This window comes from Ziziphus jujuba, chromosome 5 (assembly GCF_031755915.1).
Source record: "Ziziphus jujuba cultivar Dongzao chromosome 5, ASM3175591v1".
Classification (NCBI taxonomy): Eukaryota; Viridiplantae; Streptophyta; class Magnoliopsida; order Rosales; family Rhamnaceae; genus Ziziphus; species Ziziphus jujuba.
In genome coordinates, this window is record NC_083383.1 from 688,957 (window position 1) to 705,134 (window position 16,178).

Below are 16,178 nucleotides of genomic sequence, written 5' to 3' on the forward strand. Positions count from 1 at the left end.
ATTGCAATTTCATCAATCTCATGCTTCTTTTCATCAGTAACATCAGCAGCATAAATTCCATCAATTGCCTTAGCCACCTTCATCTGCACCAGTACGGCTCTCATTTTCTTGCGCCAAAGCAAGAAATCTCCTTTGCCATTGAAAACATCAATTTCCAATTTTGTAGACATTCTTGACTTCTCGAAAAATTGAAAACCCTCACAAAGATGATTCTCACAGAAAATGTAAAAAACCAAGAATCAAGAACACTTAACCAAGCTCTATACCACTATTGGAAATCAGAACAAACAAACAACACAAATCTTATCGAGGTTCGGCCAAGATAGCCTACGTCCTCCTTGCTCCAGCGAGAGCTTCTGATCTCTTATTAATCTTGCAGCAATTACAGAGAAAACAACACTTGTACACTATCTGGTTTTCACACAGAAAACACAACCAAACCCGAAGCCCCTTTCTACTTTGTGTATTCAATCTAATTCACTTAGAGATTTTTCACTAAGAAAAATGAATACAATAGAAGAAAATGTAGAACACGAATCTTGGAGCTCCTCTCTCTTTCTTAATCTTGAAGAAAAACTGGTATTTCTGTTTCTTGGCTCGAAGAAGAAGAGTTTTGTATATATATATTGCATAACAGCTTCAAAACGACGTCGTCCAACTTATCATGAGGAATCACTTAGATTAAGACACGTAGCTTGCAGTTATTCTGTTATAATAAGCTTGAAATGACCACTTTGTCCTTCTTTATTTCCAAGTAAATGAAACGATGTGTTTTGCCCTTCTGCTACTGAATCATCGAGTTTGAGAAATCACACCAGGATGCAAATCAAGTGTTGACCATACACACTAGAAACTTTGCAAGATTGAATTTGTGGATTACATCTTCACAGTTCGAAAATCAGAATCCAGGATGACTTGGGCACTTAAAAATTTCACAATATATTGTGGGAGGAGCGTTCATGCACATAGATTTATCTTGCTCACCATTACTCTCTTTTGATTTTTTTTTAATTATATATATATATATATATATATATTTAGAAAAAGTGTGGTATGTATGTATAGGCTCTTAAATGTTATTATTATTATTATTATTATTATTATTATTTTTTTGGTGTGAATAATGGTTTGTGAGCTTCACACATATGGTAAATTATATTTTTTACAATGCATACTATATATTTTAGTTACGGTCCTTGTTTAATATTTAAATAGAAAAAAATAATAAAAATGACATAATCTTCGTATTTGATTGAGAAAAAAAAAAAAACAAAAATTACACACAAAAGAAGTAGAATCATCAGGTTGTAGTAAATTTTATCATGTAAGAAGATGAATTTGGAGCTGTGGTAAGTCTTTGGCTACAGGTTATAATTTTTATTTTATTTTATTTATTTTTTTGAAAATGACTAGGTTATAATTGTTTGATTTTAACGAATTCTATTTTAATTAGATGGTTATCGTGGTTTTTTAACTTATCAATTTTAGATGAAATTATCTATTTTATATTGAAAAGGAATAATTTGAAAGAAAAATAAAACTATAAAAGAAGTTTTTAAATAAATGCAAATGACAAGGATAATTATAAACAATTTTCAAACAGATGGTAAGATTTTGTAATTATCCAGAAAAATACATTTTTTATAACATCCTACAAGTAATTTGATAGGATCAACAAAAAATCGATAATAAGTACTTTATTAATGAAGGCCTTGTAAATCTCCATCATGTAACCAGAGTTCTAACATGGCACGGCACAATAACAAATAATGAAAACGAATAAAAATAAAAATAAGAACAATGTGATAGTATTTAAGTATTCAATTTATTTGAATAAACATGAAACCTCTAGAACTTAAATAATAAATCTTACTTAAACAAATTATAACTATAAAATATATGTAGATATATATTTTTACCGGGAACCATAGAATAATTACGCTTGTTTGCTAGTATTTATGTTTTTTGTTTTTGATTTTGAGTCTTTTAAGAAAATATATACTTGTTGTGTATATAAGTATCTTATACTTAAAAGGATAATTTAACATTATATATAGCCAAAAATAACTAATGGAAAGTTCTTTTTTTTTTTTAAGAAAATAAAAAAGACCATGAAATGGAGTTCTTTCTAATAAAGTTATTTATTATTATTGTTATATGAAAGTTATAATTAATGGTCATTGTTAAATAAGTTGTTTACTATTATTATTGGCCGATATTTATTATTGAAACATGGTTAACATTTTAAATAAAAATATTTAAAAATAAAAAATAACAACAATTTTTGCTGCTAAAAAAATAACAACTACAATTAATCATTTATAATAAGACCCACTGACAATAATTACAAAATTAGAAGACTAGAGGTTTACATGACTTTTGTTTTGTTTCGGTTTTTTTATTAATTTTTGAATTTCTAAGAAGCTGAATTATAGAATTGTAATTTTATTGGTGATAAAATTATAGAACTGTAATATATAGATACACTTTGCTAAGAAGAACTGGAAAAAGATTATAACATAAGTCTATTTTGCACCACCGCCTTTTTATTTTTATAATTTCTGGACCGTAATATTATACCACCGCCCTTTGAAAGAGGGAAATAAGACACAGTAAAATTCCACACTCACTCGTAAACTCCTAATCCATAAATTTTCATTTTCAGTTGGAGCCCGCCGTTAGTACATACAAATCGCCGGTAGCTGTGCAGTTTTCTTCAGCATAGGCGTAGGAGAATATTGAGATTAAGTAAGTGCTTTATTTTATTTAAAGAACCCTTCCATCTAACTTTTCAATCGCTCTCTGCATCACATATAGCTGTTTTTTTGTTTGTATGTATGTATGTAATATGCGCATAGTAAGTTAGGGTTTAGGGTTTTTGAGTAGTAGAATTCGATTCGATTCGTTCGTTTTGGGAATTTGGTTAGGGTTTGTAAGAGGTGTTTGGTTTGTGTTAGACAGACATGGCGCATCTGGGTGGTGGTGCGGAAGCACACGCACGTTTCAAGCAGTACGAGTACCGGGCGAACTCGAGCCTGGTGCTGACAACCGACTCTAGGCCGCGGGACACACACGAGCCAACTGGTGAGCCAGAGTCGCTATGGGGCAAGATCGATCCCAAGAGCTTCGGGGACAGAGCGTACCGGGGGAGGCCACCGGAGTTGGACGAGAAGCTGAAGAAGTCGAAGAAGAAGAAGGAGCGGGACCCGCTTGCTGAACCTGCCCCTATTCGGCAGACGAAGAGGCGTCGCCTTCAAGAGGAGAGTGTTCTCACTGCTACAGAGGAGGGCGTTTACCAGCCCAAGACCAAGGAAACCCGGGCTGCTTATGAGGCCATGCTCAGCGTCATTCAGCAACAGTTGGGTGGCCAGCCTCTGAGCATTGTCAGTGGTGCAGCCGACGAGATTTTGGCCGTCCTCAAGAACGAGGCCGTCAAGAACCCCGACAAGAAAAAGGAGATTGAGAAGTTATTGAACCCTATACCAAACCATGTTTTTGATCAGCTGGTTTCCATTGGAAAGCATATCACTGATTACCAAGATGGGGCCGATGCTTCTGCTGGATCCACTGTGGCCAATGGTGATGACGCCCTTGATGACGATGTGGGAGTTGCTGTTGAATTTGAAGAAAACGAGGACGATGATGAGGAGAGTGATCTCGATATGGTTCAGGAGGATGACGATGATGATGAGGATGACCTGGCTGAGCCCAATGAATCTGGGACAATGCAAATGGGAGGTGGGATTGATGATGATGATATGCAGGAGGCTAATGAGGGCATGAGCCTTAATGTTCAGGACATTGATGCATATTGGCTTCAGCGGAAAATCTCTCAAGCTTATGAACAGCAGATGGATCCGCAGCAGTGCCAGAAGCTTGCTGAAGGAGCGCTTAAGATTCTTGCTGAAGGCGATGACAGGGATGTTGAAAACAAGCTGTTGCAGGAGCTCCAGTTTGAGAAATTTAGCCTCATCAAGTTCCTTCTGCGTAACCGCCTGAAAATTGTATGGTGCACCCGTTTGGCAAGGGCCGAGGACCAGGAAGAGAGGAAGAAAATTGAAGAGGAAATGTTGCAATTAGGTCCTGATTTGGCTGCGATTCTGGAACAGTTGCATGCCACCAGGGCAACTGCAAAAGAAAGGCAAAAGAACTTGGAGAAGAGTATTAGAGAAGAGGCACGTCGGTTGAAGGACGAGAGAGGTGGTGGAGATGTTGACAGGGTTAATAGAGGGCTTGTTGATAGAGATACAGACAGTGGTTGGTTGAAGGGCCAGTGCCAGCTTCTCGATCTTGACAGTCTTGCACTTCAGCATGGTAGGCTTTCGTCAAACCATAAGTGCATCCTTCCAGATGGTTCTTACAGGCGCACTGGCAAGGGATATGAAGAAATTCATGTGCCAGCATTAAAGCCAAGAGCATTTGATCCTGATGAGAAACTTGTTAAAATATCTACCTTGCCGGAGTGGGCACAACCAGCTTTCCAAGGAATGACCCAGTTGAACAGGGTACAAAGTAAGGTCTATGAGGCTGCCCTTTTTCAAGCGGATAATATCCTTTTATGTGCTCCCACTGGGGCTGGAAAAACTAACGTTGCAGTGCTAACCATACTCCAGCAGATTGCATTGCACATGAACAAGGAGGATGGTTCAATCAACCATGATAGCTACAAGATTGTGTATGTTGCACCCATGAAAGCTCTTGTAGCTGAGGTTGTTGGTAATTTGTCTAACCGCTTGCAACACTATGGGGTCAAGGTGAGAGAATTAAGTGGTGACCAGACTTTGACTCGTCAGCAAATTGAAGAAACTCAGATTATAGTCACAACCCCTGAGAAGTGGGATATCATCACTAGAAAGTCCGGAGATCGAACTTACACACAGCTTGTGAAACTTCTTATCATTGATGAAATTCATCTTCTTCATGATAATAGAGGTCCTGTCCTTGAAAGTATTGTTGCTAGAACGGTTAGGCAAATTGAAACTACAAAAGAGCACATAAGGTTGGTGGGGTTATCGGCCACTCTGCCTAATTACGAAGATGTGGCATTATTCTTGCGGGTTGACCTGAACAAAGGACTTTTTTTCTTTGATAATAGTTATCGACCTGTACCTCTATCTCAGCAGTATATTGGAGTAATGGTAAGGAAACCATTGCAGAGGTTCCAATTGATGAATGATCTTTGTTATGAAAAGGTCATGGCTGTAGCAGGAAAGCATCAAGTTCTTATCTTTGTCCACTCAAGGAAAGAAACAGCCAAAACAGCCCGTGCAATTCGTGATACTGCACTCGCTAATGACACTCTTGGTAGATTTTTGAAAGAAGACAGTGCAAGTCGTGAGATTCTTCATACTCATACTGATTTGGTAAAGAGCAATGATCTTAAAGATCTTGTGCCTTATGGTTTTGCAATTCATCATGCTGGATTAAACAGAACTGACCGCCAGCTTGTTGAAGATCTCTTTGCTGATGGGCACATACAAGTTTTGGTGTCAACTGCAACTCTAGCTTGGGGTGTGAACTTGCCTGCACACACTGTGATCATCAAAGGAACCCAGATTTACAATCCGGAAAAGGGAGCATGGACTGAACTAAATCCACTGGATGTCATGCAGATGCTGGGTCGTGCAGGAAGACCGCAATTTGATTCTTATGGCGAGGGAATAATTATTACAGGCCACAGTGAACTACAATACTATCTTTCTTTGATGAACCAGCAGCTTCCCATTGAAAGTCAGTTTGTTTCTAAATTGCCTGATCAGTTGAATGCAGAGATTGTTCTTGGAACGGTGCAGAATGCTAAAGAAGCTTGTCACTGGATTGGGTACACTTACCTTTATATTCGCATGATACGAAATCCCACACTGTATGGCTTGGAAGCTGATGTTCTCAAAAGAGATATAACATTGGAGGAGAGGCGGGCTGATTTGGTAAGCTTTATTCTTGTGTTGAGCTTTGTTGTTTCTCATTCTTTCTGTGTTTATTTATAATTCTGTGTCCTGCGGCATATTCTTTTTGTTCAGGGTTTTGGTTATCGTGGCTGGTGATTTGTGGCCGTGTATACCAAGGGAAAAAAAAGGATTCTGATATTCGTAATTTAAGAACCAATCATTCTTTGTGTCTTGTTTTGTTCCACACTATATAGATAACATGTTAGAATCAGGCTTGAAATAGCCGGTTTTGAATCTGTGTTCTGACAAAATATTCTACAATTTTCATTCTATGTTGCATTTTAATATGTCTAATACTTGTTAGTTTTTTCACATGCTTTCTAAATATTTTCCCCCCAGCATGTGAGTTGAATTTTGTGCATCAGCCATATAAAGATTTGTTGTTCGCTGCCCCCCCCCCAAAAAAAAAAAAGGAAAAAAGGAAAAAAAGCGTTCTGAGATTAGTAATTTAAGAACCTAATCATTGTTTTGTTTCTTGTTTTGTTCCACACTATATAGAAAACATCTTGGAATCAGGCTTGAAAGAGCTGGTTGAGTCTACGTTTTGACAAAAACTTATACAATTTTCATTCTATCTTGCATTTTAATATGTTGATAACTTCTGCAGTTCTTTAACATGTTTTCTATATTTATATTCAGTAGAAGTTATTTTAGTGATTAGTTCATCTGCATTGCTATGGTCCTAGGTTGGTCCTCTATCTGTTAGGGATGCTCATACTGTGTTCTAACTTTATTTTTATGTTTTATATTTTTTCTGCAGATTCATTCTGCTGCAACGATCTTGGATAGGAACAATTTGGTCAAGTATGATAGAAAAAGTGGATACTTCCAGGTTACAGACTTGGGTCGAATTGCTAGCTACTACTATATTACTCATGGAACAATATCCACATATAACGAGCACTTGAAGCCAACAATGGGGGACATTGAGCTTTGTCGGCTGTTCTCACTCAGCGAAGAATTCAAATATGTAACTGTGCGGCAGGATGAGAAGATGGAACTAGCAAAGCTTTTGGACCGTGTTCCCATTCCTATCAAAGAAAGCTTGGAGGAGCCCAGTGCCAAGATTAACGTTTTGCTGCAAGCATATATTTCACAGTTGAAGCTTGAAGGGCTTTCATTGACTTCTGACATGGTCTACATTACTCAGGTTTCTTACCTATCTTCCCTTGCTATATCCCATTCCCTTTTATTTCAGATTAAATTAAGAGTATCTGCAGATTGTTCTATTGTTTGTTTTGGTTTTGCTGCTATGACTTTATTTGTTGTTTCTGTAACATTTGTTAAGTTACTTTATGTTTCCTTTTTGGTTTAATTTGTTAATTTAATTTCTATTTTTGCTAGAGTGCGGGACGGCTTCTTCGAGCTCTTTTTGAAATTGTCTTGAAACGAGGATGGGCACAATTAGCAGAGAAGGCTTTGAACTTGTGCAAAATGGTTGGCAAGAGGATGTGGAGTGTCCAAACACCCCTTCGGCAATTCAGTGGAATATCAAATGATATTTTGATGAAGTTGGAGAAGAAGGATTTGGCATGGGAAAGGTATTATGACCTCTCATCCCAGGAGCTTGGGGAGTTGATTCGTGCTCCCAAAATGGGAAGAACACTTCATAGGTTCATTCATCAATTCCCCAAGCTTAACCTGGCAGCCCATGTGCAGCCGATTACTCGCACTGTTTTGATGGTTGAGCTCACGATAACTCCTGACTTTCAATGGGAAGACAAGATTCATGGATATGTAGAGCCGTTTTGGGTAATTGTGGAGGATAATGATGGTGAATATATTCTTCATCATGAATATTTTATGTTGAAGAAACAGTACATTGATGAGGATCATACTTTGAATTTTACTGTTCCAATTTATGAACCCCTGCCACCTCAGTACTTCATTCGTGTTGTATCAGATAGGTGGCTTGGGTCGCAAACCGTTTTACCTGTATCTTTCAGGCACCTCATCTTACCGGAAAAATATCCTCCCCCAACAGAGTTATTGGACCTGCAGCCATTGCCTGTGACTGCACTGAGGAATCCGTCATATGAAGCTCTATATCAAGATTTTAAGCATTTTAATCCTGTCCAAACCCAGGTCTTCACTGTTCTGTATAATTCAGATGACAATGTCTTAGTTGCTGCACCAACAGGGAGTGGGAAAACAATTTGTGCGGAGTTTGCTATATTGAGGAATCATCAAAAAGGCCATGACAGTGTGATGCGAGTTGTGTATATTGCACCCATTGAAGCTCTTGCGAAGGAACGTTATCGGGATTGGGAGAGGAAGTTTGGGAAGGGACTGCAAATGCGCGTTGTTGAATTAACTGGCGAAACAACAACAGACTTGAAACTGCTTGAGAGAGGTCAAGTTATCATCAGTACTCCAGAGAAATGGGATGCTTTATCTCGCCGCTGGAAACAGCGGAAACAAGTCCAGCAAGTTAGTCTCTTCATTGTAGATGAGCTCCACCTGATAGGTGGTCAAGGGGGTCCTGTTTTGGAGGTCATAGTCTCCAGGATGAGATATATAGCCAGTCAGGTTGATAACAGGATTCGAATTGTTGCTCTATCAACTTCCCTTGCTAATGCCAAGGATCTTGGAGAATGGATAGGGGCTACCTCTCATGGTCTTTTCAATTTTCCTCCTGGAGTACGTCCTGTGCCCCTGGAAATACACATACAGGGGGTGGATATAGCAAATTTTGAAGCAAGGATGCAAGCGATGGCAAAACCAACCTACACTGCAATTGTCCAGCATGCCAAGAATGGGAAACCAGCTATTGTTTTTGTTCCTACTAGGAAGCACTGTCGGCTTACAGCGGTGGATCTGATGACTTACTCAAATGCAGATAGCGGAGAGAAGCCGCCATTTCTATTGCGGTCCCTGGAAGATCTTGAGCCGTTTCTTGACAGAATCCATGATGAATGGTTGAAAGCCACTTTACGTCAAGGAGTGGGCTACTTGCATGAGGGCTTATCCAGTTTGGATCAAGAAGTAGTGTCACAGCTTTATGAAGCTGGATGGATTCAAGTGTGTGTTATGAGCAGTTCAATGTGTTGGGGGGTGCCATTGTCAGCTCATTTGGTGGTTGTGATGGGAACACAATATTATGATGGCCGGGAAAATGTTCACACAGATTACCCTGTTACTGATCTGTTGCAGATGATGGGTCATGCCAGTCGGCCTCTGTTAGATAATTCTGGGAAATGTGTCATCCTCTGCCATGCTCCTCGTAAAGAATACTACAAGAAGTTCTTGTATGAAGCATTCCCAGTTGAAAGCCATTTGCATCACTACCTACATGATAATCTAAATGCAGAAGTCGTTGCTGGGATTATTGAGAACAAGCAAGATGCTGTTGATTACCTTACATGGACCTTCATGTACAGGAGGCTGGCACAGAATCCAAACTATTATAATCTTCAGGGAGTTAGTCACAGACATCTTTCTGATCACCTTTCAGAGCTTGTAGAAAATACCTTGAGTGATTTGGAGGCAAGTAAGTGTGTTTCTATTGAGGATGACATGGACCTTTCTCCTTTGAATCTTGGCATGATCGCATCATATTATTACATTGGCTACACTACCATAGAGCGTTTCAGTTCTTCTTTGACCTCAAAAACAAAGATGAAGGGCCTCATAGAAATTCTAGCTTCAGCTTCAGAGTATGATGAGCTTCCAATACGACCAGGGGAGGAAGATGTGGTTCGGAGGCTAATTAACCACCAGAGATTTTCTTTTGAAAATCCTAAATGCACAGATCCTCATGTCAAAGCAAATGCTTTACTTCAGGCCCACTTCTCGAGGCAGCATGTGGGTGGGAACCTAGCACTTGACCAAAAGGAAGTGCTCCTTTCCGCTGGTAGATTGCTTCAGGCGATGGTTGATGTGATTTCAAGCAATGGCTGGCTGACCCTGGCTCTTCTTGCAATGGAATTAAGCCAGATGGTTACGCAGGGTATGTGGGAGCGCGATTCCATGCTTCTACAGCTTCCCCACTTCACGAAGGAGTTGGCAAAGAAATGCCAAGAAAATCCGGGTAAAAGTATCGAGACGGTGTTTGATTTGGTGGAGATGGAAGATGATGAGAGGCGGGAACTTCTTGAGATGTCAGATTCACAGTTGCTGGATATTGCGAGGTTCTGCAACCGTTTTCCGAACATAGATTTAACATATGAAGTGGTGGAGGGTGATGTAGTGCGGGCTGGGGATGATATTACACTGCAAGTTACTCTTGAGCGGGATCTTGAGGGGAGGACAGAGGTTGGCCCTGTGGATGCACCCAGGTTTCCCAAGGCGAAAGAAGAAGGGTGGTGGCTTGTGGTGGGTGATAACAAGACTAACTCGTTGCTTGCCATCAAGAGGGTTTCCCTGGTAAGGAAATCCAAGGTGAAGCTCGACTTTACAGCTCCTGCAGATGCTGGAAAGAAGACGTATACTCTCTATTTTATGTGCGATTCCTATTTGGGTTGTGATCAGGAGTATACCTTCTCAGTAGATGTGAAAGAAGCGGAGCCCGATGAAGAAGACAGTGGGAGAGAATAGAGAAAGCTTTATTTGTAGTTCCCTAATCTAATTTATATCTCTCTTTCAGGAAATCTAATACTAAATTTTGTATTGGCAGATTCTCTTCTTCCTTATTAGATTGTTAAGAACGACAGATGCGTTGAGTTGTTATGATTCTCTGTATTTTCATTACTGGTGTTGCAGATTATTGCCTTAAAACGAAGTTTAGTCGTTGAGAAAGCTCTAAACTCGCAAGACTTGCATTTTATTATATTATATTATATTATATTATTCGTGTTGAAATACAAAATATTTGGGCATCACATAACATGACATAGCATTGCATAACATTACATTATACACGGTCATGGGTCATCCTCCCTTCTACAACAAATACGTACTGCGTACAATATCCAACACATGTATATTCTTTTATACATGCAAATAGGCATTAAAAAAAAAAAAAAAAAAGTTGATCAGGTCGATCCCATGGTGGTGGCTGGCGGGGCGGGAAGATCAATCTTCGTAGATTCGACACTCGTCGGTCTCGGGATTGTCCTGGCAAAAGGATTCGAGGGGGTCTTGCTTCTCCAACTTGAGGCGGAGATCGGCCTTGGCTTGGCTAACCTCCTCGACCTCGTCCCATGCGACCTTGCACTCATCGGAGGTTTGATCTCCCTTGCAAACCTCCTTGGCCTCCAAGACCTTCTTCTCTATCATCTCTGTCAACTTCTTCTCCCTCATCTGCGTTCCTTTGAACTTGGCCACCGCCATGGCTTTCACCTTAACAACTGCCTTGTTCCGCACCTCCACCTTGGGTCTGACCGACACTGATATACACCAGGAACCACCTGATATAGTAGATGCCATCGGGACAGGACTGGGACTGGAGGATCTTCTTCTTCTTTCTACTTGTTGCTTTTTGTATCTCTTCACCTTCACCTTCACCTGAGTGATCATGTAACCACGCTTCTAGGTAATGTAGTTCTCTACTGTTTCCTATGCCGATCAATTTTACCTATATGCCCCTTCCTTTGAATAGGGATATTCGCAAATGCTCTGCCCTCGGTGGGGAATATTACAATACTTCAACAATCAACCGCTGCTCTCATTAAGCAAAGGTGGGGTTGGGGGGACCCATTGTTGGTGGTATCTAATCTAATCTTATTGTGATTGCCTCTGGGGGTGGGGTGAACATTATCTACACCAACAACCAACCTACTTTGGGAATTTCGGACTACGTCTTTCTCTTGTTTCTTTTGAACTTTTCCAAAAAACAATTCCTCGGCCCATGGATTTCTAGGCCAAACCCAAAGTTAACGTTCCCGGCCCATTCAAATTTTAACGGATAGTCTCAGATCAGATATAGGAAATTCAAAACTGAATTTTTTATATATATTTTGTCTTGGGATGAGCGAGAAATTCAAAAGTGTGGAATGAACGAATGAATCTCTACTCGCTGTAGTAAGGTAGGGCCAGCGCACGCTTTCCTCCAAGTCATCCCATCTCTTTATATACATATATAATATTCAAATTCAGAAAGGTAAATACAAATACAGTAAGAGGAAGAATTGGTAACGGTCATATTTCTCAAGAAAGAAACTTGAAGATTTGAAAGAAACCCTCTTTATCTTTTTTTTTTATAAGTTGTCTTGTTAGTGTGTCAAGTCGTTGTATCGTATTGTAAATTGAAATTGCAGTGTTATGGAGTTGTTTGACCCAGAGACGGAGTTCCTTGTGTCGAAGCGAGAGACGGGGAACGAGTGGGAACTGTTCAAGGAAAATGTAAGGCCTCTGAAGCGAGGCCGAAAGATTGAGCTCTTAAACAGTGCCCTCAAGTCCCACAGTCACAATCTCCTCGGCAAGTCGTCCCTCCTTCATCATCGAAGGTTTTCTTTTCTGTTTTCTGTTTTCTGTTTTCTCCTTTCTTCATTCTTTTTATTTTTATTTTTTATTTTTGGGTTAATGAATATTCTTACTTACTCTCTTAATTCAGGCAGTTGATTGAAGCCATTGATGACTACAAAGGAGATGATCCTCTCCACCCATGGATCCAGTGAGCACTCTCTCTTTTTTCAAATTAATATCATCTCTCTCTCCCTTTCTCTTTCATTTTTGTCATTTCTTTTTTCTTTTTCATTTTTCCAGTACCGGCAATTGGGATGTTTTCTACAAATCAAAAGCGTGCTTTGTTTATCTTTTGGACGGACCTTTCTGATTTCACTTCATTTCAGTTGTCCTCTTATGCTCTTCTTAATAATAATAATAATAATAATAATAATTGTGCCTTGTTTTGTTTATTTGAAGGTGCATCAAATGGGTCCAGGAAGCATTTCCACCTGGTGGAGACTCATCTGGATTGGTTGTAATATATGAACAATGCGTTCGCACCTTTTGGCATTCAGACCGCTACAGAGATGATCTCCGCTATTTGAAAGTTTGGTTGGAATATGTAATTATTCACTTCCCTTGTTGTTGGTTTGGATCTCCTTTTCATGTTTCTTCTTATTTCCGCTGTTCTACTCTTCTTAATTTGTTTGTGGAAGTTTGTTCGTATAACACTCATAACCTGGTTGTGCAGGCTGAAAATTGTGTTGATGCTCAAGTCATATACAGTTTTCTGGATGCTAATGGAATTGGGAAGACACATTCCCAATACTACATATCCTATGCTTTGCACTTGGAATCCAATAATAAACTCAAACTTGGAAATGAGATATTGAATCTTGGGATATCTAGGTAAGCTTATATTATTCAACCACCCCAGGCTTCTATTTCTGTGCATCCATTTAAGAAAATATGGAATCATCCCTCAAAGTTCGCGTTAGGATGGATATAATTGGAAGAAAGTATCTATATGCCTCATGTTGATTTTAATTTCTCGTATGCCTTGTTTTTTTAGTCGCCATAAACATGCCTCCTTATATTTATATATTTCATTTTATAGGAACGCCCAACCCATAGAGAAATTGAAGGATGCCTATAGGAAGTTTCTTGCACGCTCAATGACAAGACAAAATGCTACCGCTGTATGCAACTTTCTGTGAAGGATGTGTATTTCATTTATGTTGTTTCACCATGAGCCATTTTGTTTTTAATTTTTTTTTCCCTCCAACATTTTTTAGGAGGATGCAATGGAGAAATGCTTACCAGTTCGAAGCTTTGGAACCGTCCTGGCTAGGGGAGAAAATCGTAAGTTCCATATCTATTATTTGCTTGCTTTGGGTATCTGCATTCTAACTGTCCAATTGTCGCAGGAACACAAACCAGTCAGAACTCTGATATGTCCAAGAAAAATTCAAAGCAAGATAGGTGAGTGAATGGAATTTTTATTGCTTGCTATCTCTAGGTGGCCGGTGTTATTTGTTCAATTAGTGAGCCAACATTCAAATATTGGATGCCTTTTGGTCTCTTGAATGAAAAATATGTTTTCTTGATAAAAGTGATATGGTTTTGTTGAGTCCATAATGCATTTTCTTTTCCCTACAAATTGCATCATGTACAGAGAGATAGATATGCATATGGAAATTGTTTGTCTTGGCTTTTTATTCTATTCGATGAATAAATAATCACGAACACATGGAATGCCATAAACTGTCAGGTTGTTTGTATCCTTTCAAGAAAAGGAGTCAATGAAGATAAAATTGCAACCGAGTAAATGTCTGTATTAAATACCTGCCTATTTTCTCGTCTTTGTTTTTCTTCCCCCTCTAATCGTATGGTAACTTCATTATCTTGATTGCCTAACTTATTTGTGACTTCGCATCGAGTATTATGTTCCCTTCTAGATCAGAGTCTCAAGGTGATTTTGGTGATCACTCTTTTATTTTGGTCAACCTTGATTCATTCCGATTTTAATATGATTAACACTATGTTGACATGCGGTTATTGATTCTTATTACCCTAGCCTGGATGCAGAAATCATTCCTTAGTTTCATTTTTAACTTTCAATTTAATTACTTTCTATAGGGGGGGTTATGCTGCTCCATTTAACATCTATAAAGATTCAAGTGTTGTTGATACTGCAATGCTTCAGCAGCAAGATATATCAGAGACAGACCTAAATTCTTGGCTCTCTCTTGGTGGCCGAGCGGAGAGAAATAAAGAAAATAATGCAATCCCCACGAAGTGGACATCTTACAAGGTTTATTGCAATGCTGCTTCGCCATGTTCTTCTATCAGTTTGCGGTTCATATCTAGCTTATGGTTCCGCCTTTACACTGGATGTCCTTGCTCTTATTCCAACTTATGTCTTGCAGATTCCACAAAGACCAGGCCCCAGAACTGGAGGAACAAGTGCTTGTATTGAGGTGTTCGTTGATGAAGAATGTGAAGAGTGAGTGATTATAATGATAATGCCACTATTAGGAATAACCATTATGTTTATATGCATTCTGCATTGCATGCATTTGGTACTCAGTTTATACAATGCACTATTAGGAGTAACCATTACGTTTATATACATTCTGTATTGCGTGCACTTGATACATACTCGGTTTAACATGGTAAATCCTTGACATATTGCTCTTTACCAAGAAGTAGTCACATTTATATGCACTTGATACATACTCGGTTTAACATGGTAAATTGAAGAAGTATGGTGTGGTAGGTTTGAGATGTGTGGAGATACGTTTCTTGTGTAGAGGAAAAGATCCAAGTATGAACAGCAATTATTCCTCTGTGGGACACTTTGTCCCAGTGGAGTATCTGTTTGTGTGAAATGGATCGTCTGTTGGATGGATAACTAACTGAATGCAATAGAGAGATTCATTTTCAATTGTTATAACTAACTGAATGCAATTAGATAGATTCATTTTCACTTGTTCTTTGAATTTGTTATTATTAATATGTTTTATGACTTGTTATGTGCAGAATGAAGCACAAAAAGAACATGGAGAGTGGCAAGTCTTCAACGTTGAAGCTTAGACAAGGGGATGAACGGGACCTCAAAAAGTAAGGGCAGCTTGAGAATTTATAGGGTTCATTGTTGAGCTTGAGCTTTGAGTCTGTTTTTGTTTTGTATTACTAAATTAGTATCTTTCTTTTTGTGCAGAGAAGCGGAGTTGTTGAGGGAGAACCCATTACGCTATTTTCCCCCAGCCAGCCTTCCTAGATGATGATATTATATTATCAGCTTTTATCTCTAAAAGCCTGACTCATTTTATATGGTTTTGGCCCTTGTGGTTAATTCACTTTGCTTTTTTAATTCATGTTTGCAGTCAATATTCCTCAGCAATGGTATGAAGTTGCTGAAAATGGGAGTTTCAATGTTTTTACTAGTTAGGAGGGACTTCAAATCTGAATTTTAACCTCAATTGAGAACTATCTATCATTTGTGGTTTCATTCACATTCTGCCATTAACCACATATACACACCTAAATTCATCCTTTTGACTGTTCCTTAATTTTCCTTAATAACAACGGCAATTATATTGTTCATTAAAAAAAAAAAAAAAAAAAAAGGAGTAAACATCTAAAGTCATTAGGTTTAGTTATGAGCAACAATAATACTGAAGTTCTCAAATTTGATTTTCAAATGCTGAAACATTATTCAATTTGATTCATTTGTTCATAATTTTTTGTGCTATAGTTAAAGAGTTCTGTCTTAATGATTTATAAAAATTTGAATTTTGTTCCATTTTTAAAATCAAATACTCCCCGCTAGGCTTTCTTTGTTAATCCGCTGTGCTTTCAAGCTTTAGAATGAATTCTTAATGGAATGAGCCATAATTC

At 38.6% G+C, this 16,178-nt stretch overlaps 3 protein-coding genes across 7 annotated transcripts; 2 read left to right on the top strand and 1 right to left on the bottom strand.

The window, feature by feature from the left end:
- The first annotated feature begins 2,536 nt into the window (after positions 1-2,536).
- LOC107416053 (DExH-box ATP-dependent RNA helicase DExH12) lies at positions 2,537-10,685 on the top strand. Of its 2 annotated transcripts, none has more exons than XM_016024499.4 (4): positions 2,537-2,748; positions 2,958-5,927; positions 6,709-7,098; positions 7,293-10,685. In XM_016024499.4, the coding sequence occupies exons 2-4, from the start codon at positions 2,964-2,966 to the stop codon at positions 10,482-10,484; spliced, it is 6,546 nt and encodes a 2,181-aa protein (XP_015879985.1). In that variant the 5' UTR covers positions 2,537-2,748; positions 2,958-2,963; the 3' UTR covers positions 10,485-10,685. The 2 variants fall into 2 exon arrangements, with proteins under 2 accessions (XP_015879985.1, XP_015879987.1); XM_016024501.4 differs by having other exon boundaries at positions 2,962-5,927.
- Positions 10,686-10,689: 4 nt separating this feature from the next.
- LOC107404562 (calvin cycle protein CP12-3, chloroplastic) lies at positions 10,690-11,405 on the bottom strand. The gene has a single exon (XM_016011519.4). It carries the CDS (start codon positions 11,403-11,405, stop codon positions 10,962-10,964), a length of 444 nt encoding a protein of 147 aa, XP_015867005.1. The 3' UTR covers positions 10,690-10,961.
- LOC107416067 (mitotic spindle checkpoint protein BUBR1) lies at positions 11,282-15,789 on the top strand. 4 transcript variants are annotated; one of them, XM_060817468.1, is made up of 12 exons: positions 11,282-11,421; positions 12,146-12,334; positions 12,442-12,501; positions 12,753-12,897; positions 13,027-13,184; positions 13,393-13,474; positions 13,571-13,637; positions 13,703-13,757; positions 14,415-14,589; positions 14,705-14,781; positions 15,318-15,398; positions 15,499-15,789. In XM_060817468.1, exons 2-12 carry the CDS (start codon positions 12,150-12,152, stop codon positions 15,560-15,562), a joined length of 1,149 nt encoding a protein of 382 aa, XP_060673451.1. In that variant the 5' UTR covers positions 11,282-11,421; positions 12,146-12,149; the 3' UTR covers positions 15,563-15,789. The 4 variants fall into 4 exon arrangements, with proteins under 4 accessions (XP_060673451.1, XP_060673449.1, XP_048332547.1 ...); XM_060817466.1 differs by having other exon boundaries at positions 11,290-11,421; positions 11,488-12,334; XM_048476590.1 differs by lacking the exon at positions 11,282-11,421 and adding an exon at positions 11,617-11,988.
- Positions 15,790-16,178: the final 389 nt, after the last annotated feature.